General features: G+C 45.1%; 1 protein-coding gene across 2 annotated transcripts in view; it reads left to right on the top strand.

Annotated features, from left to right (window-relative positions):
* The window catches only part of DMAC2 (distal membrane arm assembly component 2), an 86,831-nt gene that overhangs the window by 31,757 nt on the left and 35,686 nt on the right, over window positions 1–19,388 (top strand). For both annotated transcript variants that reach the window (XM_085625244.1, XM_085625245.1), the window contains exons 3-4: window positions 2,017–2,097; window positions 10,267–10,406. In XM_085625244.1, the coding sequence (XP_085481370.1) occupies window positions 2,017–2,097; window positions 10,267–10,406 (221 nt within the window). The remainder of the gene's footprint in view (window positions 1–2,016; window positions 2,098–10,266; window positions 10,407–19,388) is intronic.

Raw genomic sequence — 19,388 nt, 5'->3', positions numbered from 1 at the left:
ATGGCGTGCCTCACCTAGGGCCTTATTACGACTACAGTGGTCTATAGGACCGCCGTAGTCGCAGTGGTAGTCCGTGGACCACCAGATTGGCAGACCACCTGCCCTAATATGACTTTGGTGTTTGGACTGCCACAGGACCGCTGCAACCGCTGGGGATCCGTTATCCCGCGGCCGTCTTGCAGCTTTCTGAGGCTGCAATATGCTGGTGGTGCTACTGCGGCACCGCCAAGCATATTACGAGTTTCCTCAGCGCCATAGTTTTCATGGCGGTGAGCCTGTCATGAAAAGTGTGGTGGTGAGGAAGCACTGCTGCCTCTGGGCCATGGGGTGCATGCAGGGGGGGCACATGATGTGCCCCACTGTCTGTATGCACCCCCTGTTCCTGCACAGCATGGACTGCACAGTCCATGCCGTGCAGGAATGTGCTTTGGTGCTGCCATTGCGGTGCCTTTCTAAGGCACAAATATTAGCCTTAGAAAGGCACTGCCATGGGACCAGCAAAACACCACCTGCCAGACTCGGATTGAACTCCTAATCTTGCGGGTGGCTTTTGCAGTCTCGCATTGGGGTACTGAGGTGGCAGCCCGCTGCTAGACCGCCAAAGTCGTAATAAGGCCCTTAGTCTTCAGCGCTCTCTTCGCTGTCATTATACTTACTAATCTGTGCTCACCACAAACTGTGTATCAAGTCCTTTATGTTTTTTTATGGCAGCAAATTTACACCTTTTGCATCTCTGATTTATGCTCCAAGTTTGGTTGTTTAAGTTGACCAATACGAAAACTTTCTGAGCACTTTTATATACCTCTGTCTAGTGAAACCGAGAGAAGGTGGAAAATGTATGCATACCATTTGTTTACCAATTGTAGGGGTCTATGCACAGTGGCTAATGAAAGCTATTATTTTTTCTGTTGCAACATAATTTGTTTCAGACGCTCCGAATTACTTTAATTGTGGGAAAGTGTAAAATGTAACAACTTTGGGAATTTGCAACGTTTCTCAAAGAACGTCACAGAGCCCGTGAGGAAAAAAAACGCACCTCCGGCCCACGTACCACAGAACTTTTTAAATTCCTAGATGTTGCTGTTTTAGCTCACAAAATAATCTGCTCCACAGCGCGGACAACTGTGACATCTTTTACCATTATTATTTCCTTGTGATGTTTCAGGTTATTTAAACTGGATCACAATCGTTCTTTGACTTGCGTAGGGTTTTTCTCTTGCTTATATGTGCAGCATCTGCTAAGCAAGCCTTTGGATAACAGGAAGGATACCCTTGACATTGATTTTGATTTCTGATCATCAATGAATGATGCAAAGATAAGCCTCTGTAATTAGCACCATTTAGCCATGGCTACTCATGGCTGACAGTCTACACATCAATAACTAGAGGTAGAACCTTCCTGTTCCATGGATTGATTTGCATTGGATTTACTTGCTGGTGAAACCACTGTTAAATAGTGTGTTGAGTTGTAAGTCTTTGCAGTGGAGCTTGAAGAGAAATTAATCGAATGTCAAAATTGCATGTAATCGCCTATTGCACTGTAATTTTCCTTTACTATCAGTATGTATCCTACCAAAATATGCAGTAACCCTACTCCAGGCAAATGTGAAGTAACATTACAGAATCTGTCTCCTGTTTCTGTCCTTTTTCACTGATATGTTAAGCGTTTTGCAATGAGCAGATCATCTTCAGGAATTGCTGCCTGATATGAAGGTAGCCTTTGAGACTAAATACATCTTTCCTTTACCTGCTATAACAGAATATTTAATTTAAATAGAAACGCCCATGTTTTCGTGTTCTAATGAATTACTGTTGTTCTCCCTAAGAAAATCATTTTGCTCCACAGTTGAATTCATTACTCCGCTATTAAAATGCTATGAGGAACCCTCTCAGGTGTTCCTGTGAAGGCAGATCAGCTTTTGTATATTTAAATGGCAGGTCGCAAAGTTCTAGATATTTTCTAGAAAATCATACTGGCGAGAACATGTGCTGAAATGTCTCCCTCTTTTTCTGCAGGCATTTCACATTCACAGAGAATCTGTATGGAAAGTATGTGGCAGGCGTATATTTCGTCCTTTGTCAAAGAGGGGCAGCAAGGTATTTATTTTCCAAAAATCAAGTATAGTAACAGAACTAAGATGAGTTACTTACATGTATGTGATTTACAAGAAAAATGGACTGGTGGAAATCTGTTTAGGTTATGCTTTATCCACAAACCCGTTTCCAGAAATTGTTCAAAATGAATGACACTCAAAAGTTGCTTATTGTAACTGTAAAAGTGCCTTTCATCTACAGTGGTTCTGCAGTCCCTAGTTTTACCATAACTAACTGTTGCCTTTTTTTTCCCTTTTTCTTCTCCTTTCCTCTTTAACCTCTCTTCTCCCGTTTTGAGAATGCCAGCTACCATCTCGCCACCACCTCTCTTCCCTCTTGTTATGGCCATAGACAAACCACCACTTTTTAATGGTCTGGCTTGACAGCACATCTGTCGCCAGACAATTATGTGAGCATCACTAGTGAGGGACTTTGGCTTCGCCCACATGTTTGGTGCCAGGAGTACATGTTTTGAGTGAGCAGAAATTGTGAGCTTCCACAAAGAAACAAGCATTGGCGTAGCCAATAGGTCTCACCTTTGGGACCTTATAAGTGTTTAGCCATGCAACAGTTGATGTGGTTGCACCAAGGATATTGTGCTGCATAACTAAACACTTAGAAGGTCCCAAAAGCGAGTCCTATTGGCTATGCCAATGCTTGTTTAAGATTGAGCATTTTGAACATAAACACAATTAGCCGTACATAAGAACTGAGGTACAAGGGGATAAAGCAATTTCCTAAAGACCAGCTAGCGATGGAATAGTAAGGAAATAAGTTTGAGAGCCCAGGTGTGCCTGCGCATGCGCTGGCTCTAGCGAGACCTAAAAAGTGCTTGCCAAATTGGATTCAAAATACAAACATTTATTTTTTCAGATCTAACAGCAGCTGTTATATTTTCTGATTTTTGGGGTTCTAGCTTATTCTTTGGCATGCTGTTGGAACTGAAAAGTCCTACGCATGCTGATGGACATGCTCTCCTGCCCTTAATGCCCAACCACACTGATGCCTGGACTCCTAATGCTGATATTTTGTTACCCTAGGCAAACACGGTTCCAATATTCCAAGGATACCCTTATCTGCCCGTGAGGACCAGGGTAAACATAGAATACAACAATAATCCAGTGGCACTCATTCACAGTAAACCCCTTGTGTGACTCCAAGGTATACACAATTATTTCATCATTTATTACTAATGAAATAACATCAGATGAGCTCATCATGCTGGTTAGATCCAGTGTAAGGCTAGTGCAGATGACAGTGCTCAAGTGAAAAAACAATATGTACCATTAGTATACACAAAGACACTGTAAATAAATCTACCTGGTTGTCAAATAATTCTCATGAACTTGAAAGAGAGTTAGTATACGTTTATATGGAGAATCCTTTATGTAACTTGAATACTAGAAAAACCAAGGGAGGGGTGTCGAAATTTCAACCCGTATTTACTGTTCGGGTCTCACCAGGACCAATGTCACCTGACTATCGTGCCTGCATCAAAAGATATGTACATAACTTAAAGAGACCACACTACTGGTAACTAATTCCATACTAACTGTGGGCTGACTACTAATTAGGGCCTCACCCAGGTGGGAATGGATTGATATTGCCAAACACACCAATAGCGTATTAAAGACACTGAGACTCGACTATCATTACCCATGCAATGACCATGCATACCCCCTCGGCAGGAGCCAGCACCCGTAAAGCGCCTATGCAGTGAAAAAACATCCACACATTCTTGGCGTGGACAGCTTCACTTTGTGTGTATCCGTAAAACTCGCTCCATCAGAAATTCATACCATGCTGTAGGCAGCTGGCTCTTTATATAGTGAACCAAAAAAAGGTACACTGTGTAAAGAGTCCAGACAAGTCCCCAAAGGAATTACAGAGGCACAAATGACACCGAAAATGCTCTCGTTTGTGGTAGTGTGGGAGAGTAGTGTAAGCATTTATTGCACACACAAAGGCAGTAAGGGAGACACACACGCAAAGAAATCTGAGACAATTTTATAAAAATAGCACATACATTTATATGAATTTAGATATCAAGATCATCAAAATCAGGCAAGCACTCTTTGAGTTATGAATTTCTACAGTTTTCAAAAGCTGACAATTAGTGCAATTTTGGGGAGCGGTACTGTTATCCTATGGGGGAAAACATGTACTGCATTCGGGCACTTAACGATTTACTGGACCAATCTTCTGGACTTGAGGTGAATTTGGGGCAAGGTCCAAGGCAGCACCAACAGGTCACCTCGGGTGGCACTGGGGTGACCAGGTGCAGAGGTGCTTTTCAGCATCAGGTACCCAATGTTATCCTATGGGGAAAAACATGCACTGCATTGAGGCACTTCGCAGCAACTTACGGGACCAATCTCCTAGACTTAAAGTGAGTACAGCGCAAGGTCCATAACCACTCCAACAGGTCACCTCTGGAGAATCTGGGGCGTCCGTGTGCAGGCGTGTCATGGCGTCGGTTGTCCCAAGTCTGAAGTCATCACAGTTCTTTTGGAGGGCCTGCAGGGTGCAGGGAAGCAGTTCTGCTACTTCACAGGAGTTCCTGGGTCTTTGTTGAAGACAGTCAGTCCTCCCAGGCTTTTGAAGGCACAGCAGCTGCAGGATGAGATGACTTGGTTGCAAGTTTGTCACGAACAGTAGACAGGCCAGCAGGGTGGCGGCAAGTCAGTTGCTTCTCCACAGTCCATGTTTCTCGCAGCTCTTCGATGTTCTTCTTAGGTCGGCAAGAATCTGATTTCCTGGTGCCAGGGGCTCCCCTAAATACTAAATTTAGGGGCATTAGGGGAGTGTAGGGTAGTAGCCAATGGGCTACTTACCCCTTGGGTCACTATGCCACCTATATGACTACCCCTTGGGTCACTATGCCACCTATATGACCATTTCCTGTGAAGAGTGGGCATAACCCTGTCCCGGACTTCCTAATTCTACCATCACCAAGATGGCAGACGGTTACATTTTGTTTTGTGGTGTAGCTCCTAAAAAGAACGCACATTTTGACAACATAAATAAGGGATTTTTGTCAAGACTGGTTCCAGACACCCCCAAAGGATATGTTCGTCTTTAGACCAGCTAGCTCACAGTGCCACCATAAGCCCCCTAACTTTACAAAGGAGCGAATAGTTTCTGGCAACTATCGAACATGACAACCTTTGATCCTTCAGGGATCATGGAAACAGTACAGTGCTTTCGCTCAGTCACTCGTGCTCACTTGGTGTCGGAGAGGTACACAGAATAAACAATGGGGACCTTATCAAAAAGTATTTATTGAACCATCACTGGAGTCAGTTTGGGTTTATTAATGCGAGGTATTTGATACCAAACACTATGTGTTTCAGTTAAGCCATTATCTAGCTGGGGAACTCGTTTTGACCAATGAATAGTACATACCTTAACATGGCTTCCCTGCTGACCTGGCAATATCCAGTAGTAGAACTAGACATCAAAGGGGCATATCTGCTCATGCAGATATGTCCTCACAAAAACTATAATGCACCCTGCCTTAAGGCTCAAAGGCCTGCATTAGGGGTGACTTACATATATTGGATGCAGTGACTTGGGCATGACACACATGAGTGTGCCATGTCCTGTTTCCACTCATGCGTTGCACCATGTCACACAGCCTGCAATGGCATTCTGTGTGAAATTTGTGTGTGGGTCCCTTAGGGTGGCATAAGACATCCTGCAGCCCTTTGGGACCCTCTTTAGCACTCATGCCCTAGGTACCTGTGGTACCACTTACTAGGGACTTACAGGGGTGCTAAAGTCCTTAGCCAATTGTAGCACAATTGGACAACAACTTGTTTTGGGAAAGGAGCACTGGCACTGAGTTCTGGTTAGCAGGCCTCAGTGCACTGTCGGAGTCAAAAACCAGCATTTAGTAGCTAAAAAGGGGGCAAAAAGTGGGGTTATAACTGCAACAAAAGCCCAGTTTTCTACACTTGCAACTCGTGGGCAGCTTCTGCTATTTTGATCAGGTCCCACTCACTAGTCCAATTCAAACTATTGCACATCAAAAACAGTATTGTCACTCATGGAGAAACCAAGAGTATGCCCATTATCAACATTTTATCTTTAATATCTACCTAGGCCTGTGATTACAAGAGCCTGTGCCATCAAAACCGCCACACATTCCCCGCATCTGTGGTTGTGCTCCTCGCTAATTTTCCCCTGTTCTTTCAGAGCTTGATTAACACACTGCAAATGCTCCTGTTTTATCAGCGTGTCTAAAATAACTAGGCCATAAGCCAACCACTGCCATCTTGGAGGTACTGAGCTATTGTAATACCAAATCACTACAGTACGAATTGCAATATTGAGTTGTTGATAACTGTATCTCCAACCATAACCCAAATTAGTGGTTCTAGTCAACACTTAATTCATATAACCCACCAATGGACAAATCAGTCCTATACTGGTCCATGAATGAGACCATGTGACAGGCACCGGGACTTCACCCCACATGTTTGTAATTGCAACACACCCCCTGCGTACACAATATAATCTAAACTTGTCATATATATTAGAAACCGTGATCAGTGACTTCCAACTTATAATGTTCCAGTCAGAACCCCTTTTGGGGGACCACAGGATTTGCAGAGACTACTGGACCCAGCCATGGTGGTTGAGGCCTTTTATTGCTGATGTCCTGGGGGCCAGCCTACTATAGATTCTGGGTAATTGGGCCAAGTACCACTTCTGTACTTGACTCTCAATGGTAAACGTGGCCTAGCAGTCCAAGACTCCCTTGGGGAGGTGTGGATACAGATTAATAAACATCGGCTCACAGCTCAAAATGTGTGGAGCGGCACCAATAAATCATTGTTGAGCCAAATACTCACTTTTATGAAAAAAAATAAGTATTTTGTTTTTACCACTAACCACCCAACGGAAGAATACAACATTCACAAACAACTATACAGTCCTCGTCTTAGGTCGGGGTTCTAGTGTCTCTCTGCCAATTCCCTATCCCACTCCTCACATTAGCCATTGTGGTTATTCCCCATTTGCTATTGGTAACATCCAGGGTATGCCCCACTGGTAGTCCGAGTCTCCACTACAAATCTGATTTAAAGTCAGTAGTGTTTCAGCATACAAGCGCTTGACTTAGCAGCAATTTCCCCTGGGATCATCAGGCTTAAGACTAGTCTTACCCGCATCAGTAGGAAGGAACCGTTCGGTGCACTAGAATGCGCCCCTTCCAAAGAGGCTCGCAGCAGCTCCAGCTCAAATCAGGTGGGTCAGCTGCACGCGGATTCCCGTCTGCACTCAGCAGGTGCTAGCTCTGTCCCTCGTGGTCACACTCCTGCAGCGAATTGAGGTTTCTTGAGGCATGTCCTTCGGGGTAAGTGTGTTCACACACTCCCTATGGGGGGGGTAGCTAGGACAAGCCTGATCTTGGCACCACGCTTGGGTGACAGTGCTCCCACGGTGTCCTTGCTTATCGAACGGGGTAGAAAAAGTTGTAGCCTTTGGTGGTTTCAGTGACTTCTGATATAAGGGGTCACCACCGCTTACTGTCCACAGGATGCATCTTGGTCAATATGACAGAGTTATCCATGGCTGCCCATTCTAACATATGGGGTCGCTGCACCACTACCATACAGGGCTTCGACCTGTACCACACTGTAGTCTTACACTACGGCGTCCCCTCCTGGCATACAGGGTCATCACACTGCTACTGCACAGGTCGTCGACCCTTACTGCACGCAGTCTTTCATGCGGCTATTTTCAGAGTGGCCCTCTCCTGGCATACAGGGGTCGCCGACTCTGTCCTGCATACGTGCAACAACCTGATCGGTGTAGCAGCCATTTTCTCGCGCCTCACACAGGGAGTCCACTTGACAGGGCTCCCCCACTGGACCTTGCTCCCTCCAACGCTCTCCTCTTCCTCACAGAGCACACTGGTCTTGGCAATCAGGCAGGTGCTGGTGCTCCAGGTTGGATGCTCTTGGATTACCTGGGGGATGTGCCCTGACCAAGCAGGGAGACTAGCAGGCCTTCGCCCCCAGTCCACAGGCAGAAGTCTTGCAGAGCTTCCCCTCCCCTCCTCATGTAGCCTGTCCTGCTGGTTGGCAGATGAGTTTTTGAGGTCTCAACCTCCCTTTCTTATAGTACATTTCCAGATACCCAATATGATTTAGGGTCTGAGTGTTTGAAGTTTTATGTTGGGGTTCTGCTTCTTTTGAAGTGTATGCTCCTGCTCCCTCTTCCCCTTGAAAAACAGTCTGTCACAGCAGGGATGTCTCTGAAGCTGACAGTCCCACAACACAAGCCCTTGGAGAGACTAAAGTTCACATGTGGATGTCAGCCACAGTAATATGTGCATCAAAAGGTTAGCCCAGGGCTCCCAGTCCTACTCTTTATGATTCTCTTATTGGACCCTTAAACTGCAAGGAGGCGCCAAAAAACCTCTGGTTGCTTCTTGGCACGACCGCGTATGAGGAACTCTGCACCTGCTGTGTGCAGCCAGCTGGGCCGCATGCGGCAAATCTCACCTGATTCAGCTGTTGTCGCTCTAAGCCCCTGCGGACGGGGCTTGCTCAGGAACTCTGGATGCTCCAAGCATGCAGGTGCAGGTAGAACTGATAACAGACTAGTCGGCCCTGGGGAGACTGATTGCTAGTTAGCGCTGCGGTGCTGGAAAACTGTTGACTTTAAAATAGTGTTAGAGTGCACTCTTGAGACTCGGACTACTAGTGGGGCTTGCCCTGGATATTGTATATAGTGACTGGGAAATAACTACCATCGCTAGGACCGAGGAGGGATTGGGACCCTGGGGACTGTCTCATGAAACACTAGAGCCCTGACCTTGGTGGAACTATGTAGTTGTTTGTGAAGGTCCCATTTCTCCTTTGTGTTGGTAATGGTAGAATTGTATTTATTTTTTCCTCATAAAAGTGAGTGTTTAGCTGGACAACGATTTATTGCTGCTACTCAGTGCATTTTGAGTTGTGAGCCTGTGTTCACTTCTCTGTATCCAGCTCAAACAACACCCCTGAGGGAGTCTTGGACTGTTTGGCTTAGTAACAACCCCTGCTTGCCCTGTGGCCCTTTGAAAGGGATTCTGACGCATGCTGACTGATTTCCAACTTCATACTTTGCTTTACAACAATTCTCATTGTTATTCTGCCCCTGCCATAGATGTTTCTGGATGTGGCATAGAGAAAGGTGGCATTGAGCTTTTCTAAAAGGTAGTCTGTTGGTAAGTTGTAAAGGAGAGGAGGAGTGATAACACATTGGAAGAGGAAGGCTGGTGCACACTATATTGGTTCACTAATCACATTTCATTGAGTCCATGTGTTAATTGCAGATTCAAAGCTCCCATGTTGTTGCCTCTTCTCTGCCCTCTGATTTTCACCCCTACTCAGACCTGCCCTTTCCTGTGTGCTTATTGGGTCATGGGTCTTAAATCGAGAGTGGGTAGTGGAGAGCAGCAGCCACTTCGCTTGGCCCCTAGTGGCCTTTTACTAGTCCGATGACACAGCTTCCCACAGGAGGCGCTGTTGTTTATCTTTTCACCACCACTCCCCCCCCCCCCCCCCCCCCCCCCCAAAAAAAAAAAATACACAAGCAGCTACAAACCAAATTAAAGGTGAACAGCTTTGTCTCTTCTTATATAAACACAAAAAAAATCAAAATGTTTTATAACCCATCTGTAGACTTAAATACTTGAGCGTCTCCTCTTGTATAATTACTGCACATGAAATATAAGCCATTAGCAGTCTGTGTTTACTGCTCCTACCTCTTTAAAAATGTAAGTATTTGCACCTTTTGATTTCTTAACAAGTCAGTGCAGGTGTTCCTCCCTAAGCTGTTATCTTGTAGTTGAAGATGTCCCTTGTGCCAACAACAGCGTCCTCTCACTTCTTACTCCTTACTTGCTTTCTGGGTGCCCCTTTGAACCTCTCCCTCCTGATCAGAGAATGATTGTTACAACAAAATGATGCTGATGGACACATTTGATTAATGCATATTTGGCAGTGGTATGTTTCATATTGGATCTCTCTCAGGCCTTCGAGGGCAGCATAAGGTACCTGTGCCATGTTTCATTTTGAACACATGCCTCTGAGCAGAAAGTTTTTGAATTCCATGATTGCCATGGGTATTGTAGCTTAAAATATATGAAGTCTGATCTTTCTTTTTGTCTTATTGAAGGTTTAAGGGTCAGGAGGAGTGGTTTCGTGCAAACAGAAAAGGGAAATTTAGCTGGGATTTCATAAATCACAAAGACGTACCAGTAGAAGCTGTGGATTTGAGTGGCTCTCCGGTTAACTACGATGGGTTGGAAAACATAGGTGAGGACGAGATCTATTTTATTTATGTATATGGTCAAAGCTCCTCTGCTACAGATCGTTGTACATTTTCATTTCAAAGTATTTATTATAGGTTGTCTATTTATTTTTGTATTGTCACCTCCTTACAGTTTCCGTTTTACAAGTACGTATGGTAATTTTCATAATACCCTTCATGAATAAGTGGCTGATTGCTTTGAGTGCCTAATTCTATACTTCTTTGAAGATTCCATTGGTTTCAGAACCATTAGGCACAAAGTGTACCTTGAGAATGTGGCTCATACACCACTTGGGCTCTTATTTGGGTCTCTTCCCATTGCCTTACTTCTGTACCTTGCAACCTAGGGCCATAATACAGAAGTGCCCCAGGGGCACAACGGGTGCTTGCGCACACATTACGCGTCCCCAGGCTACTTTGGTATTACAGAAGGGGCCGCAGATGCTTGTGCATCCCCTACTGTAACAATCGCTCTGGCACACACAAAGCACCAGCGCTATCATCAGAGGGTGTTCCCTCATTTGGAATGACCCCATGCAAATGAGGGAATCCCTATGCCTCTGCACCCACGCCACATTATTGACTCGGGCGGAAAAGCAAAGAAGCTGTCAGGATGTGCACTTTCGGTGCACCCCCTGATTGCAGTCATCTGGAGGGGGTAAAAGGGGTCCCATCAACTCCCCCCCCCCCCCCCCCACTCCTCTAAGACATTCCTTTATAGGTGGGTGCAATCACTCACTGCACCCGCCTGCAAGGACATCTCTAATCCCCCTTAAAAGTGCAGTTGGGTTGCCGTCTGCACTGTGAAACACCGAGCGGCTTCAAAGCAGCAACTCTGTTTTTCACATGAATGCACTGCCTCCAGGGCCTTGGGGACATCAAATTCTTTCTAGTACGGTGCATGTTCCTTGTTTGCGCCCAGTGCACCTTTCAAAGGATGCGCCCGGCACAAACAGGAAAAATGCGCCGTATGTATGACACAGCCCCTGCTAAGCAAGGTCTCTCAAACAATACTTCAGTCCACTTGTACCATATGCTCTGTGTTTTCAGTATATCCAATATGAATAAGCGTGATAAAGATTTCCAAATATTTTCAGCTGAGAATCTTTTCCATTTGTTTGTCGTCTTCAAAACCTAACTGCATTGTGCTATGCAGCAGGTCGTTGATCACAGCCTACTCGTGAACCGAGTACTGCTGCTGTTCTTTTTCAGAACATAAAGAAATATCTGTTCCAGCTGATCTCCGAAGCAACAGCAGACCAATATTGGCGTGGATTAGAAGCCCTTCTAAAACCTATTATGAATTAGTTACAAATAGAGACAAATCACTTGAGAAGGCCACTGACTGGCTCTAGTTGAAGAGTTTTGTATGTGCACAGGAGAAATTAGACGCCACAGGTAATGAAGTCGAGCTGTATACCAACAAATTATGGTGTATTAAATTAGAGGCACTGCTGGTGCCAAGTGAGATGGAGAATGTCAGAACCAAATCTACACGTATATAGCAGTACAGTGGAAAGGAATGCCAATAAATCACCCCCACGATGCAGCCAACAGATATACAATACAAATACACACACACATGATTGAAGGAAAATGCTTTTAACTTCAACGTTACCTCCCTTGTAGTATCAAACAAAACCTAGGACACTTTTCTCTCTTCCTACTTGTTGGTTCCCTGCTCATATCCCAGTCCTTGTGTCACTAAGCTTCACTTAATTTCATCATACTAATATAACCTGTATGAGGTCCCTAAGCTGTGCCTCGACTTTGAACACCCTGACACTTTTTTTTTACTTTTTCTTTTTTGTTAAACAATTTTTATTAACATTTCGTTCATTGTTACAATGATAGTATATTTGACATGATGCACAGACATAAACAGGATATTGTACATAGATTAATCCTATTGTGTTACACATCAGAGACTCGTCAGGCCCAAACTGGCACTTTTATTTTTATCCAGGCCACCTGCTTGACATAAATTCACCTCTCTCACATTCTCCCTTACATATCTTGATTTTTCTTCATTATTTGCCTTATTCCTTCCACAGACCAATCTACTTGTTTAGATCACATCATCCACCATGGCATTATGTTAAAGTTCAGGACTTGGATTGTCCTAAAAACCAATGAGAAAAGTATTTGGTGTCATTTGTCATTATGCAATACTTCACGTTTCACATTATCTGCTGTGGAGGGCGCGGAAAACAGCTGAGAAGGTCACTTATAAAACAAGCATTGTCATAGCCATAAGGTCTCGCTTTTGGGACCTTATAAGTATTTAGTTATGCAGCACAATATCCTTGGTGCAACAACATCAACTGTTGCATGGCTAAACACTTATAAGGTCCCAAAGGCGAGACCTATTGGCTATGCCAATGCTGGTTTCACTGGCTTCCCATCCTCTTTGAGAAGAGGCTTTTCACCAAATCAAACATGCTCCAGTAGCGCTCTTGTCCTGAACTCTGATCAAAATAGGTTCTGTGGAAGGAGGACTGTTATATGGACTGGGTGGGATCCCACAAAGCATACAATTACCTAAAAGCTATCCAAATGCTCCTGCATTCTAGACCAACGAACGAAACGAAACCTAACTCTGCCATTAGGTAGAAGCAAGGGTCTAGTCTTGTTACAATAAAGCCTCACTGCTACAAGAAAAAATAATACCAACATAAGTACAGAAACAGAAAGAAAGGCTCAAGAGAACAAGATACATTTAATACAAACATAAAGCATGTCCGCTGTGGTAAACACCACCACAAACAAGCACTACCAAAGCCAATAGGTCTGACTTTGGCAAGCCTGAAATGGTTTTGATGTATTTTTACATGCCTACATTTTAGGGACTTAACGCTTAAAGGTAAAAATACCATTGCCCTAAAGGTGGCATGCATATGTCCCGCCCCCCCCCCCCCAAAAAAAAATCCTAATCGCAAAAATAAGTTAGAAAAATATGAAATTAAAGCACAGCTTGACCCACCAATATTGCCACTGAAATTGACTACTTTTTAGGTGGCCACAAGCAAAATGCCATAACTCAGTGAAAAAAGCCAGTGACCGAGGTGGGCTGACCTATTACCCCATGCTGTATGCTGTGGTAGGCAGAAGTGAAATGTGACTGGCACCTGTACAGCTCAATGGATGGAAAGTGCTGCCCAAAAGCCACCATATGTGTATGTACTCTTATGAATTTTTCTGGGAAATATGAGTCTGGCAGAACAGTTAAATCGGTCTTTAGACCAGAAATAAAACGCAAGTGGAAAAAGCAATCCAAAATACGAGATGGATGAAATCCTTGTTTGGGTTCAAGTGCATGTGGGCAGGAGACCTTCCATTCCCAGTTGCTGCTGCTGCCTGGTTAGACTGTCACTGAATGACAGAAAAAGCTAACAACGCACCTTATGAAGTGAATGGGTTGAGGGCATGGGTCCTTTCTGCATCTCCCTCGCTTCACCCACTGAAAGGTTTGCAAAGTCAGCTAATTGACAGCTTAGGGTTTGACATTGGGGATTGCGACTAGAATATTAATTACAATTCGAAGAGAAGCATGGATAATTTTCTCCTTTCCCCATGTCTAATGATTTAAGAAATGCACCCACGTTTCAACCAAAATAGGGCAGGGGGTTTCTCTAAGGGGTAAACTACTGAGCACTAGACATGTAACCTTGACAAAACAGATCCTGGTCTGCAAGAAAAGCCCCAGGAACTCAACCAGGAGGTAAATAAAATACATTGCAGTCTATGACACAAGAGAATGTCTCTTCTCGGATAATGGACGCCAATTACTGTGCCTAGAAGACCATGCAAGATAGTTACAAACCGCAACATAAAATGGCTGAGCAAAGCAAAAAATTAATTTCACAGAAGACAGTATCGAAATGTGCCTTTTCTGCCGGTGGAAGCGCTGCGAAGGACATGGACACGCATATTTCTCATGCGAGGCACACCATTAGCGTTAAAAATTGCCTTTTGCCTTACTCTTCCTGTAGTTGGCTGTCATTTTAATTCACTTCCTGCGCTGGAAGGGAGAGACGGTTCTTAGAACTTATCTTCAATACTTTCAAAGGAATGGGAAGAAAAAACCGTGAGACAGAAAGGGTGAGAGGGAGTGAGGAAAAAAATTAAAATAAAGACTGAAAGGACACATCAAGGTGAATTAGATTTCCACATCGTTTATCGTACAAAAAAGCACATGCTTTAATCTACCCTGAACCAGATACCGGCATTGTTAGGGCCGAGTTGTGTCTACAAAGCTGAAGGGGGAAAGTAATCGAACACTGCTGCGGCAGGCTGGTTTGACCAGTTTCGCAAGTTCACTCTTAAAAGGGAGTGTGACATTTTCATTTAGAGGAACGGCGAACAAAGCCAAAATCATATGCCAGGCCTGTTAGAGGGGAGGGGGAAAGAATGAACAAGCATTGGCCGTGCGGCCTTAAAAGTGGAAGAAAACAAGCACGCGAGGGGTGCATGCGTGCGCGCGTGCCCATGACGAGAGAGGAAAGCCAGATGGCGCCTTTGCTCGTGCCTGTGCACGGATTTTTGAATGCCCACTCACTAAATGTCTCGCCAGTGGAGCGCATGCGCTGGCTCAGGCGAGACCTAAAAAGAGGGGTCCGAGGAAATGTTAAAAAAGTCTGGGGTCCCTGAAGTAAATACTACGATACAGACGTGCTGGATAATACATGTGTGTTCCCACCAATTCAGTCCTAATGCTCTTTGATTGGCAACTGATAGTCTTTGTATAATTTCAGATACCTGTTTGGCAGCCTTTCTGTACCTATTTGCAAAATCTGTATCTGCTAATGTTGAACGGCTGCTCTCCCACTTTGATACTTTTATTGTTGTAGGTGCGAGTTTGTGCACCTTTTCTTGTTCACTGAGAAAACAAAATAAAAATATTTAAAAAAAAAAAAATATATATATATATATATATATATATATATATATATATATATACAAATTAGCTTCTGTAACAAACTTAATTACAGAATGGCACTCTCAGCAGAGTTAAAGTTGTTTAATCAGCACAGCAGAAACACTTTTTACAGACTCAGACGCGTTTCAGCGACAAAAGCCTTTTTCACGTGTTTCTGCTGTGCTGATTAAACAGCTTTAACTCTGCTCGGTGTGCCGTTCTGTAATTAAGTTTGTTACAGAAACTATTTTACATATTTAGATGCGCGGCCGTCCGACGAGCAGGGAACCAACAGAATTTTAAACTGTATGAGTCTTAATCTTGAATTAATCACCACCTCCCAAGGGTGCATTAGGGCTGCCTCCCAATCCTTGTCATCCAAGCCTCCCATTTCACTTTTCTATTTTCTCCTCAAGTTCGTCAGGTAGTCAGGCATGTTATTGTTTTTTAGGTATAAGTAATATCTTTTGCCTCTAGCTCTCCGTGGACCAGTCTACCCTCCAAGGATGCCTATTCGGGAATATCAGGAGCTTCCAGTCCTCTTCACACCAAGCATGTCTGAGTGGTACATATTTGAAATATTGTATGTCACTAAGTTGGTAAGCATGCTCAAGGGAGCCAGAGGGAATAAAACCCCTTCTTCGAAGAAATCGACAAGTTTAGGTATCCCAATGAGGTTCCAATCTCTGAAACCCCTCAGCTTTTCAACTTCCTTCAATCTCCCCCGCACCCTCGAAGGATCTTTCTAGTGTTCCTAGTTGCGCACCTCAAACATCTCCCCGCCCTGTTCCAAACCTCAATTGTCACCTGGGTTCCCGGCAGTAGCCATCTCGTCCCCTTCCTCCCCATAGAGGTAATGCACATAAAACCGCAATTGGAATAGACTCCTCTCAAGTGCATAGGTAGGATGGTTACCTGGCGCGTATTCCCAGTCATTAATAACGATCAGGTGAGCCGCCCAGTAGTAAGCTCGGATGGCTAAAGGGCAATACCACCATTGTATTGATTGTGCTTTAGTGTCTCCAGTGCCACCCTAGGGTGTCCATCATTTCATAGCAATTTTCAGACTTCCCAACCTATCTTAGTGAAAATCTCATCTGGGATTTTACAATAGGTATTTTGAAGGACATATAAGAATATAGGTAGGGTGATCATTTTGAACATGGCCGCTCTGTCGAACAGTGTTAATGGTAACACCTTCCAGCGGTCATATCTGCGTGGAAATCTGCCATCATCCTCCGAAGATTCTGTTTTAAGCGGCACTCTTTATCTGAGGTTACATAGACCCCAAGGTAATGGAAAACTTCCATATCTAGCCGCCGTCTCCCAGGAAGGGCGAGAAGTCCAGTTCTCCGCCCGTCGGATACAAGACAGATTTGTCCCAATTCATTGGGTATCCCGCTTGGGCATTATAATACGCCAAGACCTGGAACACCACCGGGATCGTCTTCCCTCGGCTGGGTGACATACAAGAGGATATCCTCTGCATTCAGCAAAATCCTCTCATCCTCTGCAGTCTCCAGCGTACGGGCGAACAAGAGGGGGACAGAGGACATCTCTGTCACATTCCCTTCCAATAGGAAACTCCGAGGAGAGGGTACCATTTACTCTCACAGCGGCTATTGGGGCCTGATATAACAATGCAATCCAGGCCAGGAATTTGGGTCCAAAACCTTCAGAGAATGCATCAAACGCCTTTTCAGCATCCAAGGAGAGCAATATATGAGATTCTTGTCAGGGTGGACTGTTGCCAACTAATTTTGGAGTATAAGGAGACTGAATACGCTGCTCCTTCACGGCTTAAAGCTTGATTGGTCCATATGAACTAGGGAGGGGGATATGACTCCAATGAGCCGCATGGCCAACATCTTTGCTAAAATCTTGGCCTCCACATTGCGCAGTGAAATAGGTCGACAGGAACTACAAATCGTTCCTTGTTTTCCCTAACTTTTGAATGACCACTATTGTAGCATGACTACAATCTGGTGGCAGTGTTCTCTCATCTCTTGCCTCAAGATACAGATTAAGGAGATAAGGACCAATGATCCCGGCATTTCTCTTAAAGAATTCGACTGGGAGGCTGTTAGAACCAGGGGGTCTTCCCAGAGTTTAATTTGCCATAGCTGCATCTACTTCAGGTAGTATGAATTCCTGTTTCAGGGCCAAACTGTCCTCCACCGGAAGGGTCGGCACATTCACTGTGACTAGGTAGGCTTCAATTTACTGGGCTTGCGCAAGAGGATGCGCCCGGTACAAGTCCTCATAGTATTTTGCAAATTCCTCTGCTATACACCTATATGTACCATAGGCTTCGCCCTTGCGATCCACGTTGCTTCGCACCCATCGAGCCTTTGCCTCCTGTCGACCAAGCCATGCCAGGAGCATACCCGCTGTGTCACGCACATCATAGAGGCGGTGTAGCGTAGCTGTATCTGGTTTCTTGCCTCATTTGCACCTGCACAATATTCTGTGCACAGGCCGCAATACTGCGAAGGGCCAAAGGATCTACGACCACCCCAAATGCCCCTTCTGCAATCCCCAACCGATGTGCTACGTCCTCTAGCTTCCTCATTTTTCTTCTTTTTCTTCACAATTATATTGTGCACTTGATCTCTGAGTACTGTTTTGTGGGATTCCTAGACAATCGCAGCCAGGTCCACTGACTCTCTGTTTTCCGTGAAATACAGCTCAGAATCCACTCTCAGTTCCTGTGAGACTGTCTCTTAATTCCCATGCATCCATCCTCAATACTGGACGATGAAAAAGTCTCCCCAAGGTGAGCCAGAAAGGTCAGATAATCCCCTAACCAGATACTCAGCTCTTTCTATCCTACCTATCCCTCCCGCCGGGGCCAAAATATAATCCAGTCTGGAGAACACCCTATTGGTCCCCGAGAAGTCAGAGTATCCTCTGTCCTCAGGCAGTGGTGGTGCCAGAGATCCGAGAGTCCCAAAGTATTTGCAAAGCGCACCAGTAGCATCTCTGTTGGCACATCCGAGATGGAGCCCGAGTGATCCAGCCCGGGGAGCATATCTCACTCTTTATTTATCCACCAATACGAGAATACTTCACTTTCATATTGTTCTTTTGAAGATGTCCGTTCACTCCTGGAGGAAGGTATTTATTTGATTACAGCAAAACACACAAGATGATGGACGGAATGTTGCACATTGGCAAAACATTCACCCCCAGTCACAGATCTGGGTTTAATCCATCGTTATTTTGCTCACCACGCCACCCCAGTTCAGACATGGCCATATGCAAATCAGTCTTGACCCTGTGCCTCATGGGAACAGTCCAGCCCGAACTGCCAAGCCATGTCTTCCCTGGACCGGAATCAAGCATCCTAGGACCGGTTTCGGGGTTTCACCCCTCTTCAGCCAGGATAGCTTGACTCCAGTGGCGTAGTGAGCACGGGACCCACGTCTGGGCATACCCTTCCCACATAGGGCGAACAGCAAAACACACAAGATGTGGACGGAATGTTGCACATTGGCAAAACATTCACCCCCAGTCACAGATCTGGGTTTAATCCATCGTTATTTTGCTCACCACGCCACCCCAGTTCAGACATGGCCATAGGCAAATCAGTCTTGACCCTGTGCCTCATGGGAACAGTCCAGCCCGAACTGCCAAGCCATGTCTTCCCTGGACCGGAATCAAGCATCCTAGGACCGGTTTCGGGGTTTCACCCCTCTTCAGCCAGGATAGCTTGACTCCAGTGGCGTAGTGAGCACGGGACCCACGTCTGGGCATACCCTTCCCACATAGGGCGAACAGCAAAACACACAAGATGTGGACGGAATGTTGCACATTGGCAAAACATTCACCCCCAGTCACAGATCTGGGTTTAATCCATCGTTATTTTGCTCACCACGCCACCCCAGTTCAGACATGGCCATATGCAAATCAGTCTTGACCCTGTGCCTCATGGGAACAGTCCAGCCCGAACTGCCAAGCCATGTCTTCCCTGGACCGGAATCAAGCATCCTAGGACCGGTTTCGGGGTTTCACCCCTCTTCAGCCAGGATAGCTTGACTCCAGTGGCGTAGTGAGCACGGGACCCACG

This window comes from Triturus cristatus, chromosome 9, assembly GCF_964204655.1.
Source record: "Triturus cristatus chromosome 9, aTriCri1.1, whole genome shotgun sequence".
Classification (NCBI taxonomy): Eukaryota; Metazoa; Chordata; class Amphibia; order Caudata; family Salamandridae; genus Triturus; species Triturus cristatus.
Note: the sequence above shows the minus strand (reverse complement) of the source record. Positions and strands in the feature narration are given on the sequence as shown.